This window comes from Populus alba, chromosome 4, assembly GCF_005239225.2.
Source record: "Populus alba chromosome 4, ASM523922v2, whole genome shotgun sequence".
Classification (NCBI taxonomy): domain Eukaryota; kingdom Viridiplantae; phylum Streptophyta; class Magnoliopsida; order Malpighiales; family Salicaceae; genus Populus; species Populus alba.
The window spans coordinates 19,685,739-19,698,781 of record NC_133287.1 but is presented as its reverse complement, the minus strand read 5'-3'; the positions used below and the strand labels follow the sequence as shown (position 1 = coordinate 19,698,781).

The following is a 13,043-nucleotide window of genomic DNA, read 5'->3' as shown; positions in this document are numbered from 1 at the left end:
AGTAAGGTGCCACCTATTGATGCCCTGGAGGAATCTATGCCCATGGTTTTAGACCACCTATTGGAATGCAACATTTTGGAGCTGATGAAACTTGGAGCAGCAATCCCGGACCTGTAGAGCTAGACCTGCAATCCGACGCTGTGCATGAAATAGGTAACCTACTCAGACTTGGTCGCATTTAGGACCATCCAGGGGCAATCATGTATCCATACTTTGAGCATGCCATCAAAAAAAGAAATCTGCAAGACCAGCTATAAAAGCCACATATAACTAAACTGAATCTGAAAGAAGATTGTTATATTTCTTATTGTATTGGCAAATAAAGGATTTGTAGGTGGATTTTAAAATGTCTCAAGAAGGAGGCACTTCCACATAATCTTATCTCCTAGTAATCATAGAATAACTGTAATTAAAGTTTGCCAATCTGCATGTTTTTTTATTTTTTGTAGATTAGAACGATTAAAACGAGATATAATTAGAGTTCAGGAACTTGGAGTTTGACAAAAGCCTATTTTGCTAACCAAATTTTACAATCAACCAAAAGAGCAGTGGCAATTAGAACTGAATTCGGAAAATTTAATTACAGGAAGGGTCATTTTCCCTTCTGAATTATATACATATATAGAGGATTTTGTCCTGCTTACAAGGAGGAAAGGAAGTCCAAGGTTGTGCTTGTCTATTTGCCATGGTAAAAACGAAAAACATTGGAAAAAGAACCGATGGATTTCCATGTCAACTTCGGAACTCATTCTCAATTAAGGCATTCAGCGAATTGTGATGAAGACCAAAATATGGAACATTGGACACAATTAAGAAGCCACCAAACCAATACTATTCTAAAAGCTAAAATACTGGTGATCCACAGGCTGGCTATATGCATATGATGTGTAAGCTAGAAAAGATAAAACGAACAACAAAGATGGAAGGCTACATTGCCTAGTAGTGCTTCCAATATACAGGAGGACTGTGTTGTCGATGTATAAGACCAGGTAAGAAATAATTGTTAAAAGCAGGTAGCATGTACATATTTCAAATTTTCACTAATCAAGCTATATGCAAGGTGACTGTTTGAGAAAAAAAATGAATGATATTTAACTATTGAGAATTTAAACATTCATGGCTCATTGCTTCCAGTATGGTAGATGAAAAACTGTAGAAAATCAAGCTATCTGCAATGCCTAAACCTAACAGGGCCATAGTCGTTCGAATTTTATTTTTCTCGAACAGTGACACATTTGTTTGGAGCCAATCACGATGCCTTGATTGAATTAGTGTAGTTTAATGCATACGTGAATGTGCGTGTGTAGGGATGAGTTTGAGAGAGAGACAGATAAAACGAGAGAACCTGAGGCGGATTTATAATTGCAGCAAATCGGTCCACTGCATGTATACTTCCAGGTTGTAAATGCTGCACAAAAACACGGAGCAATTAGGTATATAGATTGTCTTTTATTAAGTTTGTTTCAGAAAGTTCTGCCTAATAATACATGAACTTGAAAGTTAATTATAAATTATAATTTTTTTGATAATTTAATTATAAATTATGAATTTATTTTACATAAAACTAGTTAAAAAATATTGATAAAATTTTGACATAGACTAAAGCCCACCCCAGCCTTTGCCGTGCCTCCGCCTGTGGTTGTGTCCGCTCCGGCAATTCCTGTATTTGTGACCTTGACGACACCTTTTGAGCATTTGATAAGAGCAACATGCCCGTGCTTATACTACTGAATTTCTACAGTTTAAGAGAGAGAGAGAGAGAGAGAGAGAGAGGAGAGGGGGAGGGAGGGAGGGAGAAGAGAGGGAGGAACACAGTTATAAAGATGATGGTGATTTATTTTTGCAACTACAGAATCTCAAATAGTCGAGCAAAAAGTAATTAAGAAAAAAACTCAACAAATCATGACTAGCAAATAAAAAAACCAACTCACCTGTATTTTCATTGCCAAGCTTATCAGCAGGCCCCAAAAGGCCAAAACCACATTCCCGTCAGCTAAATTGGAACATCCCTCTCCTGCATCAACCAGATTCCCATTGGCTTTGGGAATGGGAAATTAGCAGCAGGTCATAAAGACACGGTTCCTGTCAACAGCCAAGTTCATGGCTTTTCTGTCTGATTTTGACATTCATGGAACAAGATGTTTCAAAAGGTACTATCCCGATAATAGAGAATATACTACAAGATACATAAATCACAATTTTTAGCTCGATTTCAAATAATTATATCAGTCATGAATAAGAATAAAGAAACAATGCCCTGATAGAAACTGATTACAAAATCGAACTGAATCGTTTACTATATTAACTAACATAATGAGCCGATCAAGAGGGAGATGAAATTGAAAAGAAATTTTAATTTTATGAATTATTTTAAATAAAATAAATTATAATACAAAGAACACTAACGGAACTTGAAAGAATAACATGTTAAAAGAGTTGTTTTGAAATTTTAAAGGTACAAATATGTAAATTGTGAAAGAAAGAAAAATAAATAAATAAAAAATTATTGATGCCAAACTGAAAAGTCTTTAACCACACGCATCACCTTATCACTAAAGATATATTAAGGTAATTCAAATGTTTTTATGAAAGGCAATGTTTGATCATTAGAAAACCTCACGGAAGGTTTTTTAATAATATTTCATGTTTATTTAAATATAAAAATACTCGCAAGTTAATTCGATATTAACCAAAAACCCAAGATAAAAGAACAAAAAAAGCCCCCTAAAAATTGTTTAGTATATTTTGTATGGTAACTGAGTTATTCTATTGTGCTAAAAATTTAAAAAAACTAAAAAACCCCTAGATGTAAGTTTAATGTTTTTATTCTAAGGATAAAAAAGTCATTTTAATATGCAGAAAATGGTAAAAAAACTACTATGTCCTCGTATAATTTAGTACCAATTTAATCATGGTGAAAAGACTATATTGTTTCTAATGCACAGTTCAAAGATTATATGATTAAAGAACAATTTCTTCATCATACTATTATAACTAATAATGTTAAGTAACAAGCAGTTTTATGTGCCTAGCTGCATAATAATTTCTAAAAAAAATACAATTTTTTTTGTGGTAATATTAAAAGGATTCTAAAATAAATGAAGTTGAAATAAAATCATTAATTTTTTTTCTCTCACTATTGCTTAAGCTATTTGCTAGGATGTTAAATAACAAAATTTAGCAGAACTGTTTTGTGGAAGGCCTATTTAAAAGTTTACGAGAATGTGCATTGACTCTACCTCCTGTTGATAAAGTTTTCCACAAGAAGAAGCGAGTTGTGGGAAGAGTTAAATCTTTCAGGGATAATTTGCAATTGTGTTGGATGTTCTAGTCCATGCTTATTCATCTATTGCTGCTTGACTAAATAGCAGGTTGCCAGCTCCTGTGTTACTGTTGCTGTTTAGCAGCAAGCATTCTGTCTGATGTGCTCAGTATAGCTTCGGAGATGTCACAGGTAAGCTTTACTTGTTTCTTATCAGAAAAGTTCTTCCTGAATCGCAATCTTCTGCAAATATTTAGCCCCTAATTGAACTAGACAAGACAAGTTGGATCTTCCCAGAGTTGCCCTTCTTACAGCGATTGCTTGAGGTATTCCCGTTGGCTTCAGATGATGTGGAAGCAAGGAGTGTTCTCCGGCAAGGTTACTCGTTCGAGTTAGAGAGAATGATATAAGCCCGTCTAGCCTGTATCAGTTTGTGTTGGTTCTGGCAAGCAAATCTGAGATTATTGAAGATGATCTTCTCAACCGACAATTAGATAATTCCTGCGAAGAAACCAAGGACTTTACCAGTTCTAGCTCAATACAAAATACTAGAAGCACAGCAATATCCTGTTCTCTTATTTTTCTTGAACTTGTATTAGAAACACATCAATTTGATTTTGAAAAACTTATGCACACCATACTCTACGTTCTTCTACTCTTTTTTCCTCAACTCTGATGCAGCTCATGAGAATAGTCAGTATTCTTAATCAGTGGTCCATCTTCCATATTGTTTGTGTGTGCAACACTTCCATTAATGCCCCAATATCTCAGGGAATCTCATGCGGCAGGAACACAACACAGGTCCCTCAGTGCATGGCTACATGCTGTAGCTAAGATGAAATCTCTCTGGACCGTGAGGAAACATAGAATCCAACAATCAGGTGTAGTGAAATAATTGATCCCAGCTCTATAAAGTTGATTTTTAGGTCATGCAAATTTATGCTACAAACTGGGAAAGCAGGTTTGCACATTTTATCCTCCATGTATTCTAGTTTCCCCTATTTTCATGGTGGTTCAGAAGAGATTGTTCGCACAGGCACATAAACCATAACTCAGATTTGCATGATATTTCAAGACTATGAACATGAATGCATCTGCAAGAATTTCGCAGTTCTAGAATTGCAGTTCCTTTGTCTGAACAAACAATCTAAGCAATCACATAAACTCTTCAATTAAGGGCTGGTAGAAGAGCTTATATGCCTCCATAACTTCAAGATACCACATTGCTTCTCGATCCGGAAATGCCGAAAGATCAACCATCTTATGAACCTAGAATTTGAAAATAAACTGTTATCCACATGATCAAAATCTGAACAAAATGTATTCTTTGCAGGTATTTGACAGAAAATAGGTGGATCAAGTAGTAAGTTCTATTGAACTATGTAAAAACGAATTGTTCGCAAGTATTTGATTAAAACTCGGGGGATCAATTCGTAAATTTACCTTAATCATAGGGGTCTCGCCATGACGGACAAAGTACCCTCCAACTACCATCACATACATCCCTGTACAATCCAAAATTCCGAAATGCACCCAAGAAAAACACAGCGGTCAATGCTAAAATGCACCAATATATGCTAAAATGCGCCAAAATAAAAAAAATAGAAAGGGAAAAGTGATACCCGAGTCCCAGTGACGGAGACGGAAGTCGGGAGAAAGGCAAAGCTCGATGACACCACTGCCGTCATCGAGAAGGAGACGACCGTCGCCGTCGTTGGAGACCAAAATCCCCTGAGAACAACAGCAGAAAGGAATTACATAAGGGAAGTGGAAGAGGGGTAAATGGGGAGCCGATAAAAAGAGGAGGAGGAACCTGTAACCAGGCACGTTGAAAGAGAATGCCGCCGAGAGTCAAGGCGTTTTGAGAAGGAGTCTCGCTGGCGCCTTTCAATTGGACGCAGAGTAGCTTAAGCGCTGCTAGACTGTAATCCATCTCCTGGTCTCCACCGATTCCTCCCTCTTCCCTCTCTTCTCTACTCTACTGTGTTGGCGAGTTATTCAAACGTTATTTTATTCGAAGGGCAAATAAAGATGTGGGGTAAGGTGCGTTTGGTACCTGTAATTATTCCTCCTTACTACTTTAGTCCCTTTATCTGTAATTGTTCTTCAAACTGGACCAGTCACATTTTCAAGCTGACCGTTTTCTCTCAAACTGTACCCATCTTTCTCCTTTTTTTCCTTCTTAAAATCACCATTTGTTTACGAGGTGCAGAAATGTTTTTAAAATCACCATTTTTAAAAAATATTGATATATTTTCGTGCAAAAAATGCATTTTAAAATTTATAAAAAACATGTGAGACCAAGATCGAAAGATCTATTTGAAAAATATAATAAATATTATTTGTTAAAATATTTTTTAATTGAATATATATTAAAATAATATTTTTTAAAAAAATCTAATTGAGGGAACGTGATAAAATGGGTCAAGCGAGCTTGCATGGCTTTGATTTCTTTTTTCTAATTTTTTTTAATTAATGGTTTTTATCTATATATTTTTAATTTGTATTTAAATTATTACTCTTTTTCTTTTTTATTTTTTTTGAAGAGCATTTTTTTAAATGATATTTACTTTTGAAGTTATGTATTTAAATTTGAAAAGTTTTTTTTATTCTTTTTATGGATGATTTTTTTTAAAAATAAAATAAACATTATTTTTAGATGATATTTTTAATATATGCAGCCTTACATAATGTGTTTTAAATATATCAAAATAATTTATTTTTTTAATTTTTTAAAATTATTTTTGTTATTAACATATAAAAAAATCAATTTTGAATAAAAAATTATATATTTATTTATTTACAACACTCCATGTAGTCCCTTCATGCAAAGGGGAGGGCATCAAAAAGAGTTCTACAATCAACTTGGAGACAATTTATTATATATACTTTTTTTGTTATGAAAATTCAAGGTCATAATTTAGTCAAGAAACAAATAATTTGGTTTTGAAGGGTTCTGCGATCAACCTGAAGGCTATTTGTAATAATTATTAGTAATATATTCTCCCGCAGGCTTTTTTTCTTTCAATGAAAGATAAGTAAGGGAAAACACTTTAAGTGAGAGAGAGATAAATAAGTAATAAATTAGAGTACAGTTGTTTTTGTGTTTTAAAAAATAATTTAAAAAAAATATTTTATTTATTTATTTTATTTTAAATTAATATTTTTTAATATTTTCAAATTATTTTGATATGTTAATATAAAAAATAAAAGAAATAAATAAATAAGTAATAAATTAGAATTTGTTTGTTTTTACGTTTCAAAGACGCTTTTTAAAAAATAATTTTTTATTTTTTTATTTTAAATTAATATTTTTTAGTGTTTTCAAATTATTTTGATATTCTAATATTAAAAATATTTTTTTAAAATAAAAAATATGTATTATTTTAATATATTTGTAAAATAAAAATCATAAAAGCAACGGTAGATATTTCTAAATAAAAATCATAAGAGACAAAAACCAATCCACCTTTTCTTAGGGTTCTTCACCAGCTATTGATTGTAATAATTCACATTAAATAAAATATCCATACATCATGATCTTACAAATAATCCAGTCAATGCACAAATAATTAGGTTTGAAGAGTTCTACACTCAACTTGGAGGCAACTTGTTATATATATATATATATATATATATATATGAAAATTCAATTAAACTTAACTTATTTTATAACTGTCTTGACAACTTTTTTTAATCACTGTAAAAGAACATTTGATGCCTTCAATCCAATTAGAAGAAGTACCAGGTAGATAAAAATGTGTAAATTTTAACTAATTTAGTTTAATTTATATGTTTGGGTTGAATAATATATCAAGATATATACATTAAATTAGATAAAAAAATTTAATTTTAAAGAATTTTAAGTTCAGGATAGAACTTGAATTTTTTTGTTATATTATGTCCATAAATAAACCATAACACAAATTTTCTATCTAATTCTACCTAACAAAATCCTAAGGATTGATATAATAAAATAGTTTCAGAAATTTCTTGAATGAAATGTTGAAATTAAAAAATAAAAATAAAAATATTTTTTTCTTTAATTTTAGTGTTTCTAAAACAATATTACATTGAATTACCTCTTTCAAGCTCACCAATTGAATAAAAAAAAGATTATTATAATTTTGAACAAGCCACCATGTGAAATCATAATTTAGTCAAGAAACAAATAATTTGGTTTGAAGGGTTCTGCGAGGCTATTTGTAATAATTATTAGTAATATATTCTTCCGTAGGCTTGTTTTTTTTAATGAAAGAAAGGTAAAGTAAAACACTTTCAGTAAATAGAAGTGAGAGAGAGATAAATAAGTAATAAATTAGAGCATGTTATTTTTATGTTTTAAAAATTAATATTTTTAATATTTTCAGTTATTTTAATATACTATATAAAAAATAAAAACAATAAATAAATAAATAAATAATAAATTAAAACCTATTTGTTCTTGCATTTTAATTTATTTTTTATTTTTTATATTTTAAATTAATAATTTTTTAGTGTTTTTAGATTATTGATATGTTAATGTTAAAAATAAATTTTTAAAAATAAAAAATATATTATTTTAATATAATTTAAAAAAATACTTTAAAATAAATATTTTAAAAAACAAAAACAAATCCATATTTTAGTAGGAGTACTAATCATAGAGTTCATTAGTTCATGATGTTCATCTTAATTTATTAACATGATAGAAGGAAAACAAGGAGAAGGACAAGGACAAGATTGCGCAGCCTGGTTTGTCCAAACCTCAGCTGGAAACTCCTGCAGGCTGCTAAAGATAATGCTTCTTCCGCTATCTTGTGTACCTTTCCTTCGCCTCCAAAGTACTTGCTTTTCTTGATCCAGGAATCACTAGAACTCCACAGCCTTTAACTATATGATACTACTAATCACTGTTACGACAAGGCTCGATGCTGCAACTCCATTCTTCTCTCTCCGAGCCTTGTGGCAAACTTTCTGCGTTATGGTGAATTTTGGCGGTGTCAATTCGTGCAAAATGATCATAGCCGGAGATTTACCCTGTCAGACATCCTGAAGATGTCGGAATACACTCTATCACCTCCAATTTCTGCACCAGTGGCCCCAGCAGCAACTCTAAGGACATCTTCGATTAGAGCAAAATTTCCCAAAATGTCCACGTGTGCTCCGCTCTCCAGACCCCTTCCCTCTAGGAGGCTAGCCGGTGGCTTGTGCCGATATTCCCTTATGTAGGTGGCGATGCCAGATGGATTGAACCGGGTTCTTCCTCTCCACCCTTTCGCACACATGAAACCAGCACTTATTACCGGCACAGTCTCATCACCGTCAGTTAAGTATACTCCACCTCTCAAGCAACTGTCTTCATCTCCATCAACTGAGCTATCAATCCGGAATGGAATGCTCTTGCACTTATCATTTGGTGATAGCTTGTAGATATATGATCTCTCGGTGGGGATTCCAACACCATATGAGCAGTATATCTCAATATCTGGTGCATCAGGTAACCTGAAACAGAATCCCAACGTTTACACCATCAAGATTTATGCTTCAACTCATAAGATTGGACATTATGCACTAAACGGAAAAGAGGACATCAAGACACTAGCTTTTAAAAAAGCAAATATAGTAAAACAATGATAAAAGAATTTCAGAAAAATGTAAATAGAAAACCCATCCACTTTATCAAAAAAAAATGTCTTCTATTTAAGAATGTATGTGGAAGATTTCGAAACGTGAAAAAAAAAATCTGCATGGATGGTTAAATGAAGAGAGACAAAACAGAAGGACAGTTGTACTCACTTGGTCTCTAGTGGGTTAGACCAGTACTTGTAACGATTATATTTAGGATCATCAAGATTGTCGGCTATCCCATAAGATAAATGACTCTCAACACGTTGCATCATTTTCGGAGCCACAAAACGGAGTAAATCAAGAACAGTTCTAGCTGTATAAGGTTTATTTTCTGCAATTTTTGGGATGGTTTCCCTGCACATCTCATCATATTCGGTCCAAACCTCTCCTCCACATGCTGAGTTAGTGTTCTTGTTGGTTCTTGTGCCCAAAAATTCCTGTTGAAGCATCTTTATCAACATCTATGTATGCAAATGAAAAGAACATTTCTCCAAAATCAAATTAAAGGATCGCTTGATCTCCACTGTTATTAAACAGGGTTTAATAAGATTGAGCGCGAATAGAAACGAATTCCAATCTGCGAATTGATACAATCTTTGATTGTTCACTTCAATAAACTTCGAAGAAGCAACCTATTCATGAAATGCAGCCTCTTTTCTTTGAAGTCCAAAATTTTGGCCGGAAGTAAAGGCTCTCTCTGTTCAACGTATTAAGATCTTGTTTTGTGTTAAGTGATCTTGTTTTGGCCGGAAGTAAAGGCTCTCTCTCAAGAAAATGAAGAATTTGTTTCCGCATAGGTGGGAGCCTTACTGCAAGGCTATAGGCCTCTTGTGAAAATGAGTGATATTGTATCAAGGATGGTTAAGAAGATGTAACATCGATCAGATGAAGGATTCCATAGATATTTATCTCATAACCTAGCAAACTCTCACAGTAAGAAGTAACAAGATCAGTAAAAGAGTACCTTTGTATCAACAGAGGGAAGCTGTGAGGATGATAACTGCAATGTTTCCTTCCCGAAAGAAATGATCCTTCCGTACTTTGATTCTTTCACGTGAAAACCCATCTTCACATCACTGTCATTTGTATCCTTGTCACCTGCAGAAGCTTGCGAGTATCTTTTCTTTGACAAATCACAAGCATGCCCCTCTTCAGGAGACCAATCCAGATTACCCCAGATGGTCTCTCCTCCTTTAGGTAACAATGATGCTATTGAATCCCATGTTCGAGTCACCCGCATTACATGCTCCAAGGCTTGAAGTCTGAGAATCTCAGAATCCAAAACACCAGGATCCATAGCTCTGCATTGTCCACACAAAAGCATTCCAGATAAGTACATTTTTCTTATTTTATAATTCTACAATATTGTGAACTTCATGTGAAAAAAACTACATGACCGACTCTGAGATGGACCATTAGGTGCGTTGTCTGTTGAACAAATTGTACTAGCTTGCTCTATCCAGGCATATAGTCACTAGATATATGTCATCTAATGAGAGACAGGTTGCAAATACTAACCTTAAAGATGCCACGTCTTTGGCTTCGGCGGAGAACAGATTGCTGACTGCTTTTGGTACACCAAGGAATACTGGACCAATATTCATGATTGCCTTTATGTGCTTTGCACACCAACCTGGACCACCACCGCCTCCCATAGGAGGAGGTGTTTCAACCCACTTAAGGAAGTGAAGAAAATAGATAACCCCCATGGAATGGGGCACCACTACCACTTTCATATAGCCATTTGTTACATACATAAGCTCTATTTGACTCTTCAATCTACTTAGTGTCTGGTCCCGAATCTGCTCATCCTCAATTAGAAATGTATTAGTGGAGACTAGATTCAAATTAATCTTAAACAAAATTGCTGATCAGGATCTTAGGAACATGAACAGGGAGGGAAACTGAAACATCAAAAGGATTTTGAATAACACCAGAATGGTTCTGCGTTGTTTTCATGACATGGAAAACTTGTAATGGGACACATAAGCATGCTTGCAACGAAGATAATTTATGTTAGATTATTTAGAAAAATACTCTTTTCAAGGAATCTAACATAAACATTGTGACAATTTGCGATTAAAAGGAACTCGGTGTTATGAGAAAAAGATTTGAAGCATCTTTAAAGCATTTTTCCACATTGCTCAAGTAAGTTTGGAGTTAATTGCAGGTATTAAGTTTTAAATATGTATGATAAAATCATGACTGTTACGTAATATCCATGATGATCTACTTTACCTCGATTGAAACTGCAAATTAAAACCATGTTCTAGAAAAATTATAACCATTTACACAATGATTACTGCTGGCTATTCTACTTCACTTGATGAAGTGGCGCATATGTACAATAAAAGCTGGCTATCGGAGTCACGACTAGTATAATGTGCTAATCCTCCCAATTTAGTGAATAACTAAAGGCAGGGGAAGAGCCTCTATACCTCTGTATTTTGAAAAGAAAGTCTCCAATCATACGCTGCCATGTGCATATTCTTCCCTTCGTAACCAATTTTTGCTAAATTCTCAATGAGTACAGCCCAAACAAAGTACCCTGGAGCAAAATAGTCAGCTGCAACCAGCCCTGGCACTGCACGTAGTCGAATGCCTGGAGGGTCAAGACCAGTCTCATTGTGCAAAGCCAGATGCTCCAGCAAACACAATGGCCTAAATTTCCAACACAGTTCACATATAAATTCAGTAATCTGATTACCGAACTGATGGAGCAATGAATGATTTAATCTTGCAAGAACAATCTCATAAAGCAAGGATAGGCTCCAACTAAACATAGAGGTCCAAAACCCTCTACAATGAGCATTCAAACTTGTCATTAAATTTAGCAAAAAAATTACGATGTAATTCGACTGTGTCAAGATATATAACCTCGCCTGTCAAGAAACAGGTTATTCAACCAGCACGGTGGTCTAAAACATTTGATACCATTCCCACATAAGTTCACAATTGCAATCCAATTGAAACACAAAATGACCCCAAAAAATGTACTTACACAATGCTGAGGGGGTTTGACAAAGTGAACCAAATTTGGTTCTGCATTAAGAAATAGGTGCTTAAACTAACACAATCGACACAAATTACACTATAAACTCACAGATGTTATCAGAATTAAGGCATGAAATGGAACAAAATGTGATTCTCAATTACAATACGAACCTTTTTAAAAAGCTCAGTAAAGCTACCACCCCAAAGTCGCTTTCGAAAAAGACCTTCTGCACAAGGCTTGCCCTCCCACAGCTCTAGTCCTCCAGTGACAATGCCAGGCACCAAAACAACTGGATGAAGAGCTGTCAAGCCTTCAAGTTTAAGTCTTGTTCCAGGTGATTCAAGGACCTGAAAGCCTGGAAATGTAGCTGGCAAGCAGTTAAACAAGACCAAAAGAAGCCACCAAGTAGTGCACAAGTACCCAATTACCCAACAGCAAGAGTTTATACAGCTCCATTCCTTTGGCTGCCTTTTATTCCTCTTCTCGTTTTTTTCCAAGGCAGTTTTGGCCTCGGTGGCAACAGTTTCTTCTTTCTTGTCGATTTTTTGGGGTTGAAAGGACTGAAATTTCACAGGCTCTACATAACATAGCTTTCGGAACCGAAGAATTGAAGCCATTGAAGACTAAAATCACTTCAAACTAATTATTCACCACCAAAAGAAAGAACCAAAACAACCCCTTTTTAGAAATGAAAGACTGGGCCAGCTTTCTATTCATTGGTAGTACAAAAATGTCAGACAGATTGGTTAGCTACTGAGGATTCGCCTTGAATAACAGAAACAATGAACAACCCTTTAAGGAAAACTGTAAGATCGATTGGTTAGATAAATAGACAGGAATGCAAATGTAGTGAATTATAGAGCAAAGAGGGCTGTGGGCTTCAGATACCCGTTAAGAAAAGGCAAGAGCACGTGGTGAAGGTGAAGATATGATTGTGTCTGTGGAAGCACTAGCGATGAACACTGGGCTACCTAGCAATCCGATAAAAACAAAGACATTAGAGAGAAATTTTAGCATCTCTCTCAATACTCTTCAGGCATGGTGGGTGAAAAAGAAGGGAGTTTTTGGAGCTAGCCAGTTGTGAGAGATGATACCAAGGGAGTGTAAAGCTCAAGTGTAAGTGTGTGAACAGGCTTGTTTACGTGCCAGACCAGTAGGGCATTTGTCTTGTGGCCT

General features: G+C 34.4%; 2 protein-coding genes across 2 annotated transcripts; both read right to left on the bottom strand.

The window, feature by feature from the left end:
• Positions 1 to 4,303: 4,303 nt before the first annotated feature.
• On the bottom strand, positions 4,304 to 5,274 carry LOC118060015 (uncharacterized). The gene is made up of 4 exons (XM_035073098.2): positions 5,076 to 5,274; positions 4,885 to 4,993; positions 4,706 to 4,767; positions 4,304 to 4,531 (listed from the first exon to the last, which is right to left on the bottom strand). Exons 1-4 carry the CDS (start codon positions 5,193 to 5,195, stop codon positions 4,418 to 4,420), a joined length of 405 nt encoding a protein of 134 aa, XP_034928989.1. The 5' UTR covers positions 5,196 to 5,274; the 3' UTR covers positions 4,304 to 4,417.
• Positions 5,275 to 7,858: 2,584 nt separating this feature from the next.
• Positions 7,859 to 12,499, bottom strand: LOC118060023 (putative phospholipid:diacylglycerol acyltransferase 2). Its single transcript, XM_035073108.2, has 6 exons — positions 12,041 to 12,499; positions 11,311 to 11,535; positions 10,391 to 10,674; positions 9,837 to 10,173; positions 9,041 to 9,309; positions 7,859 to 8,746 (listed from the first exon to the last, which is right to left on the bottom strand). The coding sequence occupies exons 1-6, from the start codon at positions 12,482 to 12,484 to the stop codon at positions 8,263 to 8,265; spliced, it is 2,043 nt and encodes a 680-aa protein (XP_034928999.1). The 5' UTR covers positions 12,485 to 12,499; the 3' UTR covers positions 7,859 to 8,262.
• Between the last annotated feature and the right edge of the window lie 544 nt (positions 12,500 to 13,043).

Coding starts and splice junctions, on each gene's coding strand:
- LOC118060023 (XM_035073108.2), bottom strand. CDS start 12,484: ATGGCTTCAATTCTTCGGTTCCGAAAGCTATGTTATGTAGAGCCTGTG. Junction 10,675..11,310: donor TTTCTTTTCAAAATACAGAG/GTATAGAGGCTC, acceptor GAGGATGAGCAG/ATTCGGGACCAGACACTAAG. Junction 10,174..10,390: donor AAAGACGTGGCATCTTTAAG/GTTAGTATTTGC, acceptor TGGACAATGCAG/AGCTATGGATCCTGGTGTTT.
- LOC118060015 (XM_035073098.2), bottom strand. CDS start 5,195: ATGGATTACAGTCTAGCAGCGCTTAAGCTACTCTGCGTCCAATTGAAA. Junction 4,768..4,884: donor TCTCCGTCACTGGGACTCGG/GTATCACTTTTC, acceptor TGGATTGTACAG/GGATGTATGTGATGGTAGTT. Junction 4,532..4,705: donor GCGAGACCCCTATGATTAAG/GTAAATTTACGA, acceptor TTCAAATTCTAG/GTTCATAAGATGGTTGATCT.